Below are 17260 nucleotides of genomic sequence, written 5' to 3' on the forward strand. Positions count from 1 at the left end.
AAATCACAAATATTTCGGACTTTGTATGTTGTAAGAAGAGTTGTGACTCAATAAAATCGGTCTATTCTTTTAGTAGTATAGATTATATAGTTGTGAGTAAGACAGTTACAGAAATAGACACCTACAAACTGAATAATAGATCAACAGTGTGTCCTGCTAACGGAAAAATAGTAAACTAATATTTATCACAGTTAATCACAGTGACAATTAAATTCAACAATATACAAGACCAAAAAAATGTTAGGCAACAACATCTTGGCAGATTAAAACACACACACAAATACATAGTTTATGTCTCATCTTAACCTTTGAAACTCAGTTTTCAGGTGCAGCTGTACACCTGCATATTTTCTAATCATTTTATTCATTTCTAATTTGCATTTTACTTTTGTTTCAGCTTGCCTCTGAGATTCTGGGTGAATGTGATAAAGAATCCAAACTTTGTATTTGACATATATAAATCAAACATTGTTGACTCGTGTTTAAGTGTAGTAGCTCAAACATTCATGGACTCGTGTTCACAGAGCCCCCATCGATTGGGGAAGGACTCACCTTCTAGTAAACTATTATTCGCTAAGGATATTCCTAAATTTAAGAAATGGGTGGAACGGTATTATCAAGACATTACGATGATGCCCGCCATCAGTGATCAAGACATGACAGCCATGATGACTGAGGAATCTAGGGTAATATATTCAAATTTACAAATAGTTTTATTGTAGATCTTCAAACATTTTTTAATTGCTTATATCATACAGGGATGTAGATAATGATTTGAATTACTGGCCAGATCAGCAAATACATTGCCACTAAATATTTCACATTAGATAATGATATATTTGGTCACACTATGGACTACTTTAGAAAAAATATTTTTTAGTTACTTTCAGGCAAAATAATTTTTTCAACTCAATGGGAAAAATATTGTAAATTCAGAAATCATTGCATGTATTTATTATTGCAGTCATTGAACAATGGGCACAGATATGTGAAAAATTATTGTGATTTCAGGAAATGCTGCATACAGTAATGCTATTGAAGTTATTTGTCATTGTAACACATACTGTCGCTGTTTTCATAATTACAGAAATATCACACTAATTTCTTAACAGTATAGAAAAGATATCTAAGGCCTGTGAATTTATTTTTTAAGGTATAGAAGTTTGATAAATTTTCTTTGATATATTTGTGTCAAAAATTATCTTTCCATTTATAAACTCTTTAGAAATAAAATAATGATTTGATAATCTATTTGAAATATTTGCTGATTGAGAAATTTTTATTGTAGGTTCATCAAGATGAATTCAACACAACAGCGGCATTACATGAATTGTATAAATATGTTATGAAATATAATGAAGAGGTTAGTTAAAATTGTGTATAGAGACATTCTCAAAGACAACAAACTTGCATATTTAAAATTGAGATTAATAATTTTATTGTTACATTCATACATTCATGCTTTTCTCTTATTATATTATTTTAACCAAAGTTCATATTATGATGATTAAATTCTATCAGAGATGATAATTCCTCCGGATTGAAATATAATTGTTGACCACAAAACGATATGTTTACTACACATACATAGGGTGTTGGTGTTGGTGGTCTGGAGGTACTCAAAGGACATTTATCTAGCTGTATATATATTACCTATTCAGTTGTGGATCCAGAAGTTTTCATAAGGGGGCCAGCTGACATACCTAAGGTGGGCCCACTCCAGTCATGCTTCAGCGATTCTCTATATAATCCAAATTTTTCCTACAAAAGGGGGGCCAGGCCCCCTCCCCCCTTTGGATCCGTCTATGCTATTGATACTGTGGTAAGGAATCATTTGCATAAAGTGGATTTGTCAGCTTGAGGTTTTCCCTTGTTAATCATGAGTTTTCTATAACAATGGTTATAACGAATATCATTAACAATGGAAACAGGAAATGTGTCAGAGACAACAACCCAATGCCACCAATGGGTCTTCAACACAGCGAGAAGATCCTGCATGGGTAGGCAGGCTTTAGCTGGACCCTAAACAAAAATGAGGAATAGTTCAGAGGAAATGAAAGTCACGCTCTGAAACTCTGAAACATATAAATGAAACAAAATTAAAAAAACATACAAAACTAACGAAGGCGAGAGGATCATAATCTTAGACAGGCGCAAAAATACAGCAAAGTTATATATGAGATCTCAACTCTCCTCCTATACCTCTAACCAATGCTGAATATAACAAACACCCAGCAATATATGTGTAAAATATATCATTAAAGTATATTTAGAAATATTAAAGGACATATCTGTAGTATATTTTTGTTTTGTAGTTATGGCAAGCATTGGAAGAAGATGAATTTGCAAAGAAAAATAGACTGCAGTTCAAGTTAGAGCAAGTGAGGTTAGCAATGGACAGAGAAGTATACTGCTGACAGAAATCTCAGGACTTTTTAGTGCTATGTTTACTGCTGTGATAATACATATTTCATCAATTCATTTGTATTCATTTCTAACTGTATAAAAACATGTACATGTAGTCAGTTGCTATGCTGTAAAAAAAGAAAAAGATGATTGCAAATTATTTGTTTTTTATGTTTATTTTAATAATGTTTGAAAATTATTTGTTGATGAAAATTGTTTCTACTTGTATTATAAGACTTTTGTGCCTAGATAAGTTTTTTTCTCATTTTTATAATTTAAAAAGTGTTCTCTCTTTGTATAAAAAATTGTCATCTTTGTTAATTGTATGGTTATAAGTAAGAATATTGTTTTGTAAGTTTATCGTGGAGGAAAATGTTTTTGAAGCAAAGAGAGAAAAGGATTTTAATTTAATTATAAAGGGAAGTAACTCTCTTTTTTTTTTAACATAAGTTTCGAAATGTGATTTTCTTATGTCAATTAAGCAGTGAAATATGTATTATCCAGGATATTTTATACAAATGTTGTCATATTTTTACTGTTCCGTGCAGGACATGGCATTGCCACCGATTTCATGGTGCCATAATTTTATTGCTTTACAATATTTTCTCTGATAAATTATTTCTATAATAGCTTTGATAGTTCAATAAGATATATTTCTATTCACAGTTTAGAAATTTTTTGAAGAAACAAAGCTCAGACTTTGAGGCCGAATTAAACTTACCAAACAAATATTTAAATAGAATTTGTATAGAAAAATCATTTTTATTCTGACAGAAGGCAGAATGCTCACTGTTATAAACTTTTATCACTAGAAAATCTGACCATTGTGCCAAAGATTTTAGTATAGTGTTTTTGTAATTTGTAATATGTTCATAATATCAAATTTATAAAAACAATAATTATGCATGTTTTATATACGATCTCATTTTATATATATATATCTGTTTTGTCAGATGTATATAACTGTCCAATTTTGTCATTTGTTATAGCTATAGAGGAAAGGGAATTATTTTCGTGATTTTTCTTTCATTAATAGTGTAGACGACATTGTTTATATTTAAAATCATATCATATTTTACCAAAGAGATGGATTTGTTTACAAGTTACCATGATAACTATGTAAAAAAAATATTCAGAAACAAATTGCTGCAAAAGGTTTAAATATCATTATACATATTCAGTATTCTGAATGCAGGGGATAGTGATGTGAATACACCTCTTTTTATCATAAAAAGTGTAAAGATTTAAAAGGATTTTTTTTCCTGTGGACTTGCACTTTTTACCATAACAACATTTTTCTGTGTAACAGTACTCATTACTAGTTGCATTTCTATGTAAATTGTTTCATGTTAAAATTAGTAAAAATAAATACTTCTAATGATCTTCATGCTCTTGCCAAAATTGAAAATAATAGTTTTGCTTTATTGAATTGTTACACAATTCTGTATTTTTTTGGCAACTTTTGAACAACCATATATGGATAAAGCAATAAGTTTTCTTAGATGAAAGTTTAAAATTGAAATTTCTTCCAAAAATTTTAAGCAATAAATAACTTAGGATAGATCCCCCCCTTATTTTTTGCTGAAATATGAAAGAGAATGATAATCTGTACAGACTATGCAATATTTAGAAATTAATCTAATTGAGTGGTGTTTTTATGTAAAATATGAATATTAATTTGAAAAATGTTTGAAGTTTGTAGATTTGTGATCCTTACAAGTTAAATTTCATTTCATTTAGGCCATGTAAAATACATTTTTTGCCTAAGCATATAAGTTTAGTGTTTTAGAATAGAATAGGAAACACACAGTTCATTGGCTCACCTTGCCCCAGTAGCTATTTATTTATTATTTCACAACATAGAAGTATTTCATCAGTAGTATAGAAATAAGGAGAATTTTTACAATAAAGAAAACAATATTTTGTAAACCTTTTTAATATTTTAGTGGTGAAAAAATTTCTGCTAAAAAATAATAACTTGTTTCTCCTCATTTGAACAAAATACTCAGTTTCATAATATATATACCATCAGTTATCATCTAATGTTGGTCGTTTAGCCGACAATTTTATGGCATTATTGTTATCAATATAAAATAGCAGTGAAAAGTTTTACCTGTGTCTATTCATAATAGAATTCTCATACAGCTAATGCTTTCAAAATTTGATATTCAGTATTGTTAAATTATATTATAAAATTTTACGTTACTCCTGGAAGACCATTCTAAATTGCTATTGATGAAACTTTATACTCAGTACAAATATATACCCTGAATGCTAAATGTCTGAATTTCGAAGTTTTACCTTTTTTTATGGAACAATCATCAGATGTTTCAATCATTTTAGTGTAATTTTTATTTTTGTAGATTAATTACGATGGTGCTTGTGACAGAACATTCCACTTGAGTTCTGTGATTGTTTTGATGTAGGGCAATATATTAAAATATTTTATATACTTACAATAAGTTGATGTTGTCCTAAAAAAAAATAGCCAGAAACTCCCCAAACATAAACAGCTTTAAAGTTAATATCAGTATACAATACACACTGCATAAGTTCTAATTACCAAGTTGTGAAGTGTTACTTTGAAATGATTAAAGTATGATGATTTACTAGGTGACATGGTGGCTTTGAGAAATTTTTAAGTTGGATTTACCTTTTAGATTTATGTTATTTTTATACCAGTAAGTTTGCATTAATGGAAATGGATGACGGACCACTAAAGCTGCTGAATAGAAAATCCCATAATGCATCAGATTATGCAATGAGAAGCTTATTCGTAAATTAACTTTCTGAAACAGAACATACCATACTTACAAATCCTTGAATGAAATTTACTTAGTAGTAGTGTTAAGGTTTAATAAATTCTTAAGCTTTAACAGTAGTAACAAAATTTCAATGGATTTTTATACAAATGCAAGTTATCTATCTGTCTGTCAGCCATTTTGTTTTGTTGTTCAATATTTGTTCATTTTAATTTTGACTGATTTTATGACATGCATTGACATGTTTTTCAAATGATAATATTTTGTTGGTTATTCAATGTGTTCATGTAGATGTAGATTTCGCAGCATGTAGTTGTAGTTTTCAAAGAAGTTATTAAACGTTTGAAATATTTTTGCCTAAATATTTGTCCATATTGATTTAAAGGTTTTATTAGTATCTTGCCAATACTGCAGATGAATCTAGATTGTGTACTATACAAGAACTGAATTTTGCCGGTTGTTTTTGTTTTAGTTTGTTTTTTCTCCTGTAGTATTCCAAAACTGTTGTCATTTTGAAATATTTGACTGTGAAAAGTGTTTTCCATTTCAATAATGATTGTAATATGCAAAAAGAAGGTTGTTTTAAATTGTTTGCTTTAATTTTGAATGTAATTTTATTTTTCACTAGTTAAATATTTCAAACAGTGCTAAAATGTTTAATATTTGCTCAGATTTAACTATGCAAATGTAGTTGATATAGGGCTTATGGTATGTGTATTTTTAGTGTATTGTGCTTTGATGAAAAAAGTCATTATTCAAATTTTTAAGATTTGAAAAGACAGATTTTGTACTGAGAAAACTAAATGTAGTTGATGTTATAAAGTTATTGCTTATGTGTGATAACTCTTTATTGGTTAAGATTAAAATTTCTTGGGGAAAAAAAATAGAGATTATGGAAAAAATTATGAGTTTAGAAATATCCAAAATACTGTAAATTCAAAAGATGTTACATGCATTTATTACTGTATTTATTAACCAATGAAAAAAATTATGATATTAAATATTGTGAATTTAGGAAACAAAATGCTGCTAGTAAATTATTTTAATTATGATTACAATTTTTGCAATATTTTAAAAACATTAGATACATTAGGAATTTTCAATTTTTCCCAGGTAATAAAATTATGTCTTCTTCCTATTTTTGAGTGATCATGTATATGCAATAACTATCAGTTGCACCATAACAGAAATTTATGAATGTTGATTGTTTCAACAACTATTTTCCATTTATGAAGAATTTTATACAAAAGTAAATCATGTATATTCATAATTTTATGAAAGTAAATATAGAATTTTCAAATGGCAATTTGCAGTTATTTAGTTACAAAGTCTTGAATATTAGTTTTACTTTTCCACTTTTCCATACTGATATAGCTTTTAATTTTTGGAAAATCATAATATAAATGAAAAGTAATTATACCTTCATATAATTTTCATCTATATAGAATCTCATTTCTTGTATCTTCAAATTTTAATTTTCAGAAAGTTATTTTGAAATTAAAAGTGCATTCATTGTACAGATAACTACATTACTCGAAACTGAACCATTTTCATATATCTATTACCGGTAGATCGGTTCAACAATCAAAACTTTAATATTAGAAAGTACGCTCTTGTAGATTTATCTTTTGGATATACAATTTATACTTTAAATTTAGGCTAAAGTGTTGGTAAACATCATTTATAAATGATTTATTTTTCTTGCATTATACTAAAAACTTATGAACATAGGTTGATTCTAGTCAGAAATATAACCACAGAAATATTATATTATATTTATGAGAATGATCATGTACAAATATAGTTTTAGTAATGTTTTTTTTTCTTAGCTTAATAAGAAATGTACAAGACTTTTGAAATATTGAAAAATATTTAAAATCATGAGTATGTAGTATGGACAGATGTCTAAAAATAATCACTGTGGAATCCACTTCTCAGATTGTATGGAACTTACTTCCTGGTTGAAAGTTTATTTTAACTTTTTAAGTTTTAGGATTTCTTTTGAATATGGTGTAGTATTGTATGCAATTTCAGAAAGTAAGGAATACTTTTATTTAGGGTACAGTATATGAATTGATTATTGTGTAAACAAATTCAAATTCCTACATTAGAGGTTAATTGTTTGGACATAATTTATTAGTGCATATTTCACTGAAATAGTAAATTACATATTTTTACAAGTTTACCAAAAAAATCATAAAAATTATTTTTAAAATTGAATAGGATAAAATTAAAAATTTTAAAGAAGTATTCCAAACAGTCTGAGTTTGGAAGTGATTTCAAAGACGATAAAAAAAAAACAGTTGAATAGGGACTTGTGCTGCAAAGAAAGAATTATTGTAAGCCCATATCATCAGAAAATAAATACTTGTTTACAGTAGCGTATATGTAGCCAGTAATGTAAACAGGAGGTATTTTGAAGTGTGTGAAAGTTGAAAATGGTTGTAAAATTTTTATCTTAAGTTGTATGAGAATAGAAGCGTTTTGTAGTAATTTTGATATATAAGAAAATGTCAAAAACTGTTGAAATTTATAAAAATAAAAATATAAGTATGATTTTGTTTTTGTTTTTGAATTTGAAGTAATTGGATAATTTATTCATGCATGTTTGATGTTTTTGTATACAGCTCTAGGAGTGCTTGAGACAAGACAAAAGTAAGGAAAGACAGTTCCAAATAAAGAATCTGAAAACTGAGGACCAAAATAACCCTACACTTTGAAATCATTGCAACTGCATGCATTATCCTATCCCATGAAGCACTAAAAGTTCTCAAACATACATAATGGGAGTCACTTGTACATCCATCTACAAATTAATAGGATATCTTGGGCATATGTCAATGAGCAGCACAGCCTCACATTTCTCCGTTTCTAAGCCACTGCACTATTATTGTTTAAATAGTGTTGGGCAATAAAGGCAATCATTGGGGACATTCCTACAATGACCCACATGAAAATTTTGTACTTTTTAAATGGCATCCATCAACTGACATTAGTTTGTTTCTTTGATATTTCTGTCAACTGACGGTGCATTGTTTGATGTGTAAAACACCAGCAGGTTCATGTGTGCACTTAACACTTTATTATCGCAATAGCATACTTTTAAAAATATTTGAACTTTTGTTTAGACAAACACAAACATAAGAGATATCAGTAGATTGATCTCATGGTCAAAGAAGGGTCAATTTTGACCAACCAAGGCCCCCCAAACTACCCATTCTTGTTAAAACAAGGTCTGGGTACCACAAATGTGTCTTGAGAGAACGAAAATCACCCTTCTGATGTACTGATATTTTAAGCACCCAGAGTCAGGACCTTCAGCACTGTAGCCATTTGGCTTAACCACTAGACCATGAACTCACACATGCAATCAGGACATCCCTACCAGATACCAAATTCATTCATTCATGCATACTTCCAAATCTACTTTAAAACATCTGATTACAAGTAAACAAATAATGTTTATGTAAGATGAGATGAAATCTAATAATTTACATAAAAAGGGTAGATATTAATACATTAAAACATGAGAAATTACAAAACTAATGAGAGTGATTATTTTTTCAAGCCTAACTAATAAAATGAGGCAGATGTTTAAGATATGGCATGAAAATTGTTATGAAATTGTGAAGCACAGAAAGGGACATGGCAACACTCCTGGCTTCAAAGTCTTCTTCCACCAAAAATAAGCCAGGATGAGCAACTTAACAAAAAATAAAGACAGGATGACAAATTATGTTTAAAAAGTCAGCATAAACTAATATAAAAAAGGCAGGACCAAAATAGAGTGAAAATTAAAAAGGGAAGACCATCAATTTCAACTAAAAAAAAATGCTGGACAAAATTTGCCACACTAGCTTCCCTGTAAAAATGATATGGTAGCTCCCTAAACAAATTAAAGAAACACATAATCAAATGAAAATTTAATGTATTTGTGTAACATGAACAAAAATGTAAACATTAGTATATAAACTTTACATAAGTATCTACTATTTTGTAGCTGTGTCTAAATAATTATACAAAACATACACAAAAAATCATCAATATCACTTTCAGGAATACACGCTAGTTAAATACACTATATATGTATATCTTAATTTTTATTGCATGAGCAAAAGCACTATATTACATTACATACATAAAAATGTGCAAAATTGAACAGAAAACAATTGAGTGGGGGTCCCGGAAAAATGACTTGAAGGTTTATTAGGTAAATAATAAATAAGACAATAAAATAGATTGACTTATAAATTGTAAACTCTTATCTTAGTTTATTATTGAGAAAATTGGTATTTTTTCATTTTTTCATTTTGTCAAAATAGTTTCCTCAAAAATTTACCTCCCTTGTCTAGTTTCAAATGTTAAAACAAATATTGTCAAGGTTTGATTTTCATGTACACTGCAAATCTGATCACACAATAAAAAAAAGACTTACCAAAGGTCATGGTTTAAGAGTAAAATTTATATGATTGTATAAAAAAAAGTTGGGTTTTTTTTTACATAATCTTCAAAAACCTAATAGACACTTAGTTTACTTTTATATTTTCTGAAAAAAGAAAATTGGCAACAAAACAATTTTTTCTGAAAATCACATTTTTCAGACCCCTTTACATTACATCACAATTCATCCTAATCGGGTATGTTTTCCTCACAATTGCAAGTAATGAAAATATCACCAACAATACAACCACTACAACAAAAAAACATAATACTGCAGTTTACTAATAACCCAAAATGATTTCAACTATAAGTACAACTATAGGTAGACATGAAATTCACATTATTTTCATAAGGACATAAGTCAATATAAAAATAAGATGACTTCTTCCTTAGAAACCTGTTACTTTAAGTATTTTTGGTCTTATAAACATATAGCACATGAAATTTTGGTCCAATTTTCACTTATTACGACCTTAGTTTTGTCATACGGGCTTGAGGACAGGATCCTGTAATTTTGTAATATAAATATACCAATAAACGTATTTCACTCTCCATATGCATTTTTACTATCAACATGATATATATTGAAATATCTATGATTTATGATAAGGGGGAGTGGCTATCTCGGGGTCTTGTTACAGGATCCTGTCCTCAAGCACCTATGAGTTTTGTCATTCTATTTATTTTCTTAGAATTCCAAAGTAGTAAAGCATTACAGATGTAGCAAGAAAATATACTAGCAATTATGACAACCTTACTATTTTTCTTTAAAACAAATCTCAAAAGGGACTGGAAAAAATTCTAAAATACTTAAACCACAGTACATAACTATAAACAATAATGCCAGCACTATAAACAAAAGATATCACAGTTTACATAAAAAAATCTAACATATACTTTAATATACACACAAAAGTTTGGTATATCAATACCTGTTATGCCTGAGTTTGTTACCCTGTAGCATAAACCATTCATGTGTTAACCATTTATTTTTTTATTTTTTCACAATCACTTAATCATTTTCTTTTCAGTTTAAAAAAAATCAAAGCACTTGTGAGCACTAAGGGGTAAGATGCCTTTAATTAGTTTAAACAGACACAGAAACTAAAAATTCTCATTTGTCATCACTATTTCCAAATGAAAATTGAGACAAAGAAAATTGGCTATCATAAGAATGTTTCATGCTATTAATATACAATATGAAATCTATAAAACACTATGGTTGCCTAGGGTTTTCCATTTTACTGCAAAAATACTTAAATCAAGACATATTGTCATATATTAGAAAAATTGTTGTTTTGAATAACACCAACCATTTGAAAAAATATAAGTAAGGTACAGATGTTTCAATGGATTATTACAATGTGAAATCATTACCCATACATCTATTATGTAGATAAATTCCAAAAATCAAAAAGTAATCAAACAAGTTACAGCATAGGTAGCTCTTGTTGAAGACTAATTCTCAATTTTAGAAAAAGTGCAATTGCTTCAAATTATGACAATATCAAATGTATGGAGAAAAAAACAAATTTAATTTGAATTTGATATTTGTTTATAATATTGAACAAATACCCTGAGAAAACTGATGTTACCAATATATAACCAGATGTTAAAATATACCTGATGGTCTATGATTTATTTAATTGCTGAAAATAAATAAGTTAAAAGATTTACTGAAGAATTTCGTTATAAGTATCATTTCAATAATTTTGTATTAACCAATCATATGATATCTGTTATACACCTACAGTCATTTGCATTGAGTGTGTAGATTAGGTAAGGTAAACTACCCTCCTTTCTAAGTAGTCTAGTCCTACAGACAGATAAATTGGTTAACCGTACTCATTTAAAAGGAGGGTAGTTTACCTTACCTAATAATGACTTCACAGTTCAGCTAACAAGCAAGCTAACCAGTGATATTAACTTCACCTACACACTCAATGCAATTGGCTGTTATACAAATGAAAACAACAGCTATTATTATACCTTACATATATTTTAAACAATTCTATTGGGTGAAACGTTATCAAGTGACATGGAATAATTCAGTTGTTTTTCATTAAATTGTAAGGAAGGACGAACAACCCTAAACATTTACACCAGCGGTAAATATAAACCCTATTATTCACCGGTGAATAACCTTTTGAGTTTGTTTATTTGTACTTGAGTTTCCTCCCGTGAAAATGATGTCACAGACCTTAATAAACAAAATGGCAGCGTTCGTGTTACACTGGAAGCCCATCGAGAAACAAGGGAATAAGGCATTGGACATCAATAGAGCTAAGAGTGCCAGCAGCTGATGATATCCCTTAAAAAACAGTCCTTTTCAGAACCGTCAATATTTTTACAAAAAGATTCTACTTTTGTTGTAAATTCGAGAAATTCGAACACAAATGTATTTTCAAATATCAGTCACTGTCTGTGTGTTAAGTTAAAAATATAGACTATAGTAAGTGGTCGAAATGCCCTTCCACTGTTAGCTCGGTATGATAAAACAATAGTGGCCCTTTGAAAAGGTGAATATCCAAAATTGTCAACCCTTAAAACTTATTTCACTTCAGGCTGCGCCCTCAATGAAATAACCTTCTCGTGTTGACAATTTTGGATAATCACCTTTTCAACGGGCCATAATTGTATAATGTTCTTAATACTTAAAACAAACAATTATCAATGATAGTTAAAATTGCATATACTTATACAAACATTTCCTGAATTCCATAATAAATTACAATAATTATACAATAGCTTCTACATATTAAGCTGATAGGGTATATATGATAAAAATGTTTATGAAAGATTTGTGTTTGGTTTGTTTTCAATTCAACACAAAAACAAGAACTCAATTTCTATCAAAATCCTCATGTTAAGTTTCAAATGAGTTTGCAATATACACAATTTACAAGGTATATAGGAGTATGGAAACTTCAGTAGTTGTGTTTTTTTCCAGAAAAAAAGACTTAGATTTAAAATTTTCATTGTAGAACAGAATTTACAATGTTCTCCTGAAATTATACATGCCCCCCCCCCCCCCCCCCCCCCCCCCCCCCCCCCCCCCCCCCGCCCCCCAAAAAAAACCAAACAAACAAACTACTAATAACAACAAAAGCAATGAAAAACAAAAGCAGTTTTCAATCAATCTCTTGCTTTCTAAATTTCAAATAATATAACTTGAAGATACATAACATAAATGATGAGAAAATTATTTCAAGTCAAATTAAACATGTTGAACAAAAAGAATGTCTAGTTTTTTATACTCCAATATACCATATCCAGATTTTGGAAAAAAAAACATCCTTGCTCAAACAATAACTATAAATAGGATCTTCAGATCAAATGGCAAGTGTAAAAATAGACAAATCTAGGTGGGAGGTTAATCTTGGAAATGCAGGGATCAATAGCATTGAATATGTTTATTACATCCCATTCAATACTTACAGCAAAATGACTTGAGTGTGAAGGTAAAGGTTATATCTTTGGCTAGCTGGCTTGTTAGCTGAACCATGAAATCATCATAAGGTTAACTATACTACCCTCCTTTCAGAGAAGTCTAGTCCTACGGACAAATAGATTGGTTATATGTAGGACTAGTCTTTACTCTTCAAGGAGGGAAGTATACCTAACCTAATAATGAATGAACGGTTCAACTAGCAAGCAATGCAAGCTAACCAAAGAAATTACCTCTACCTACACACTCTAATCATTTTGCTGTAAACTAATCAGCTGGCAAGAGAATACAATTTCAAATTATGGCCACTGTTTAGCTTCTTTGTCTATTTGCATCCCTAATTATTATTTTCTATCTTTGATCTATTATCTGCAACATATATCTTGATCTTTCAAAAACTGTTCAAATTTCTTTTCATCTTCATTTAAATTGCCCCACAAAAGAACTTCTTCTCCTGCAAAGAAAAACAAGCAAATTCCCTTTTAATAGTATTACGCAAATTTTATCACTTCAGTTTCTAGAAAGAATATGCACAATAAAATGTCTGCGAAAATTAAATTGGTTACAGCATATTTAACTACCAGCTCATGCGGACCATAAAGAGCTTAGCATATCCTACAGGTACTTGTCTTTTAATGAAAAATATATGCTTATCTTTATTTTTATGGGTGTATGTCAAGCCTTTTTGGTAGCTATCTCACTTAAGTATACAAGTTTAAGTATTTACATGTTTTAAAATGTGTACAAATATCATTTTGTAGGCAAATGTTTTTACAAACCTTTATAATTCAATCGTTCATATGAGGAAACAGCACCTACATAGAACATCCATAAATGTCCATTATTGGAAGATGAAAGACAATCACGACATGGAACTCTGACGTTGTAACCAAGGCAATTCCCACTGAAAATAAAATAAGTATAGGTCACATCAAATTAATATTTTCTGACCCCATATCTCTTTTTTTATGAAGATGCATGATCTATCATATTCAGTTTTACATGCTTTTTAAGCTTGTTCCCACATAAATCAAACTTCAAAACTTATATACGACCGGTACAAAGTATGTTTTAGCTAATTTCTCTACTAATGTTGTATTTGTATTTCACTTTGTTTTTATGTGTCCATTTTGAAGTTTTGTTTGTCTCACAGGATATCCAACGACTGTTTAGAATCAGAAAGCTATTGTTTTTAACAACACAATTGTGTTTTCTTCATAAAAAAAGCTGAAACAATGATCTACTTATGGTACTTTCTCGTGTTTCACTAGAATAGAAAATTAGTATGACAATAAAACTACATATCCATAAATATAATGAAAATAAAAACAACCTGAATCATACTGGCAGTATGATTTAGGTTGTTGTTGTTTTTTGTTTCATTATATAAATATAGTAATAATACAAATTAATCTTTTTTCCAAAGAGAAAAAATATCTGAATACCTATATATACATATAAAGTTTGTGAATTAATGTACACATGAAAATAAAATTACAAATGTACAAACACAAATACTTACCAATTAATACATGCCATGTTCACTAACCAACAATCACAATTCTCTGCCAGGAACAAGTTGGTTGTTGTGGCAACATCACTGAAAAAAATATCACATTCAATAGATGATCAAGGTCTCTTTTCAAAGTTAAAGGAAAAATGTTGGTATCTCATATCAATCAGTCATTATCAGTATGTCATCTGATGGGACTTTACTTAAATATTCACAACTGGCAATTTTTCTAAATTACCGGTAGTGATAAAATAAAATGATATAAAACATTAAGTTTAAAATATATGTTTATCTATTCTTGTAGAAGGAATATTATCGCTATTTTGTGCTTTTTTCCTTTGATCTATTTTTGTGATAATTTTCATATCATGCTACTCGCTTGAGATGGAAAATTATCGCTAGAAACTAAGGATGCACATGGCGTTGCTAATGAAATTGACATGAAATTGACATCGTCGTCATAGGTAAAATAGAGATAAACAGATTATCATTGGTCATCTCAACTCCATTGCTTTTCTCACTTTCACCGTACTGGCTCAAGCGAGAAAATTAATCTCGTTCAGATGATCCACAATAATCTATAAATGTTGATCTTCAGATGAGAACAAATGTCTTGGATTATTTTTAGTAAGATATATATGTACATGAATGTTGGGGTCATCAAAAGTTTTGTATATACATGTAATTATAACTGGAATGGCAGCACATGCACATGTGGCTCCTGTAGATATTAGAAAATATTATATCAAATATAAATACTTTTTAGATGGTGTTTTTATTTTAACAATAAGCTGCTTTCTTGTATATGTGGTTTGCTACACATGAAACTAATATTGACTTGCTTTAACAATATTTTGCCTTTGATGTTACTGTAAATGTAAAATGGAAAGCCTTCATACATTTTAAATTCTATGGTATAAACAATTCAAGAAAAGTAGTCTACATAAAAAAATATTAATCACAGTTAAAAAAATCGTTCGTACATGTAATTGTGTCCGGTGAGGCTATATATACAAGTAGACAACTTTCAAGTTCAGACACGGGTTATGATCTTCTCATATATGTTATGATGGTATGATACTAAACCCCTAACGGGAAGGATTGTGCCTGATGTTCATATGATGAAATCATAATCTTTCAGTCAGATTAATTGAAGTCTGGAGCTGGCATGTCAGTTAATTACTGCTAGTAGTCTGTTGTTATTTATGTATTATTGTCATTTTGTTTATTTTCTTTGGTTACATCTTCTGACATCAGACTCGGACTTCTCTTGAACTGAATTTTAATGTGCGTATTGTTATGCGTTTACTTTTCTACATTGGCTAGAGGTATAGGGGGAGGGTTGAGATCTCACAAACATGTTTAACCCCGCCGCATTTTAGCGCCTGTCCCAAGTCAGGAGCCTCTGGCCTTTCTTAGTCTTGTATAATTTTTAATTTTAGTTTCTTGTGTACAATTTGGAAATTAGTATGGCGTTCATTATCACTGAACTAGCATACATGTATATTTGTTTAGGGGCCAGCTGAAGGACGCCTCTGGGTGCGGGAATTTCTCGCTACATTGAAGACCTGTTGGTGACCTTCTGCTGTAGTTTTTTTCTATGGTCGGGTTGTTGTCTCTTTGGCATATTCCCCATTTCCATTCTCAATTTTATTCTTATTCATTTCCTACATGTTTGTGTATTCACAGTGCTTATGTTATCAACAAGTAGTAAGGACAGATTGCTCTGTGATGTTGTTTATGCAGATTGTACTTTAGATAAACCAGTGTAATTCATTCATATAAACTGATAAAAACAGCTCTATATTGGTCTATAGTGGACTTGCTTCTGTGCTTATCATCCTTTAGACAATGCTTTCCCTAAATGTTCTACTGTTTTAAGCATGCTGTCTACATATTTATATTGCCAACATATTTTTCTTATGTTATGTCAATGTTATTATTTCATGTATATGTGAACAAGTTTGATAAAAAGATTTAGTTTTCTCCAGTCATTACCAGATTTCAGGACAGTCAGTTGAAAAAAGTTGGACCTCAGCATTTGCTAATAGTACAGCACTCATTCCTCTCCTACACGCAGTTGATTCACATTGGTTACATTGTAATGTAAAAACAGGTTCATTTGAATATTGGGGTCCTATATCTGTTTGCTTTTTAAAATTATCGTCAGATTCCATAACGAACGTGACCACTTGTCAAATGTCCTTGTTTACCTTTGTAACGAAACTTCTGATAGGCTAACGCATTTCTTGCTCTTGGTACAAGAAATTTTATTGGGCATATTTGAGAACAGTCTAAAACATGTGAACTCTTATCTGTAACAAGACCCAATATTAGTTCGGTAAATTTATTATACATAAACGACTTCGGCACTGACAATTTATTTTAGTCAACACAAAAAACATTTCTTCAGGGGGAAGATATTTTCAAACGGAATTGAAAAATGTGGTCTTACTTATTAGCGACAAGAAGCGTCAAGAGACTATTTAGCGACAAGAAAACAACATATTTTTTTTTATTAAAATTACCTATTCCAAATAAATATTAAAAGAATATGCAAAAGAAAACAATTTTAGTTACAAGAAAGTTAATATTGATAGAAAAAAAATGAGAAACATTTATTTACATCATGATATTTATCATTTATTATGTATATAACAGCAAGTATTACGTTTACACTGTCGTATAATG

At 29.6% G+C, this 17260-nt stretch overlaps 2 protein-coding genes across 3 annotated transcripts in view; one reads left to right on the forward strand and one right to left on the reverse strand.

The window, feature by feature from the left end:
* The window catches only part of LOC139487474 (plexin-A4-like), a 111157-nt gene extending 103433 nt beyond the window's left edge, over positions 1–7724 (forward strand). For both annotated transcript variants that reach the window (XM_071272298.1, XM_071272307.1), the window contains exons 32-34: positions 398–686; positions 1289–1363; positions 2316–7724. In XM_071272298.1, coding sequence (XP_071128399.1) covers positions 398–686; positions 1289–1363; positions 2316–2417 — 466 coding nt within the window. In that variant the 3' untranslated portion in view covers positions 2418–7724. The remainder of the gene's footprint in view (positions 1–397; positions 687–1288; positions 1364–2315) is intronic.
* Positions 7725–9079: 1355 nt separating this feature from the next.
* On the reverse strand, positions 9080–16802 carry LOC139487527 (protein FAM72A-like). Its single transcript, XM_071272395.1, has 5 exons — positions 16568–16802; positions 14579–14656; positions 13836–13960; positions 12876–13510; positions 9080–12758 (listed from the first exon to the last, which is right to left on the reverse strand). The coding sequence occupies exons 1-4, from the start codon at positions 16744–16746 to the stop codon at positions 13422–13424; spliced, it is 471 nt and encodes a 156-aa protein (XP_071128496.1). The 5' UTR covers positions 16747–16802; the 3' UTR covers positions 9080–12758; positions 12876–13421.
* Between the last annotated feature and the right edge of the window lie 458 nt (positions 16803–17260).

The sequence above is a fragment of the Mytilus edulis genome, chromosome 1 (assembly GCF_963676685.1).
Source record: "Mytilus edulis chromosome 1, xbMytEdul2.2, whole genome shotgun sequence".
NCBI lineage: Eukaryota > Metazoa > Mollusca > Bivalvia > Mytilida > Mytilidae > Mytilus > Mytilus edulis.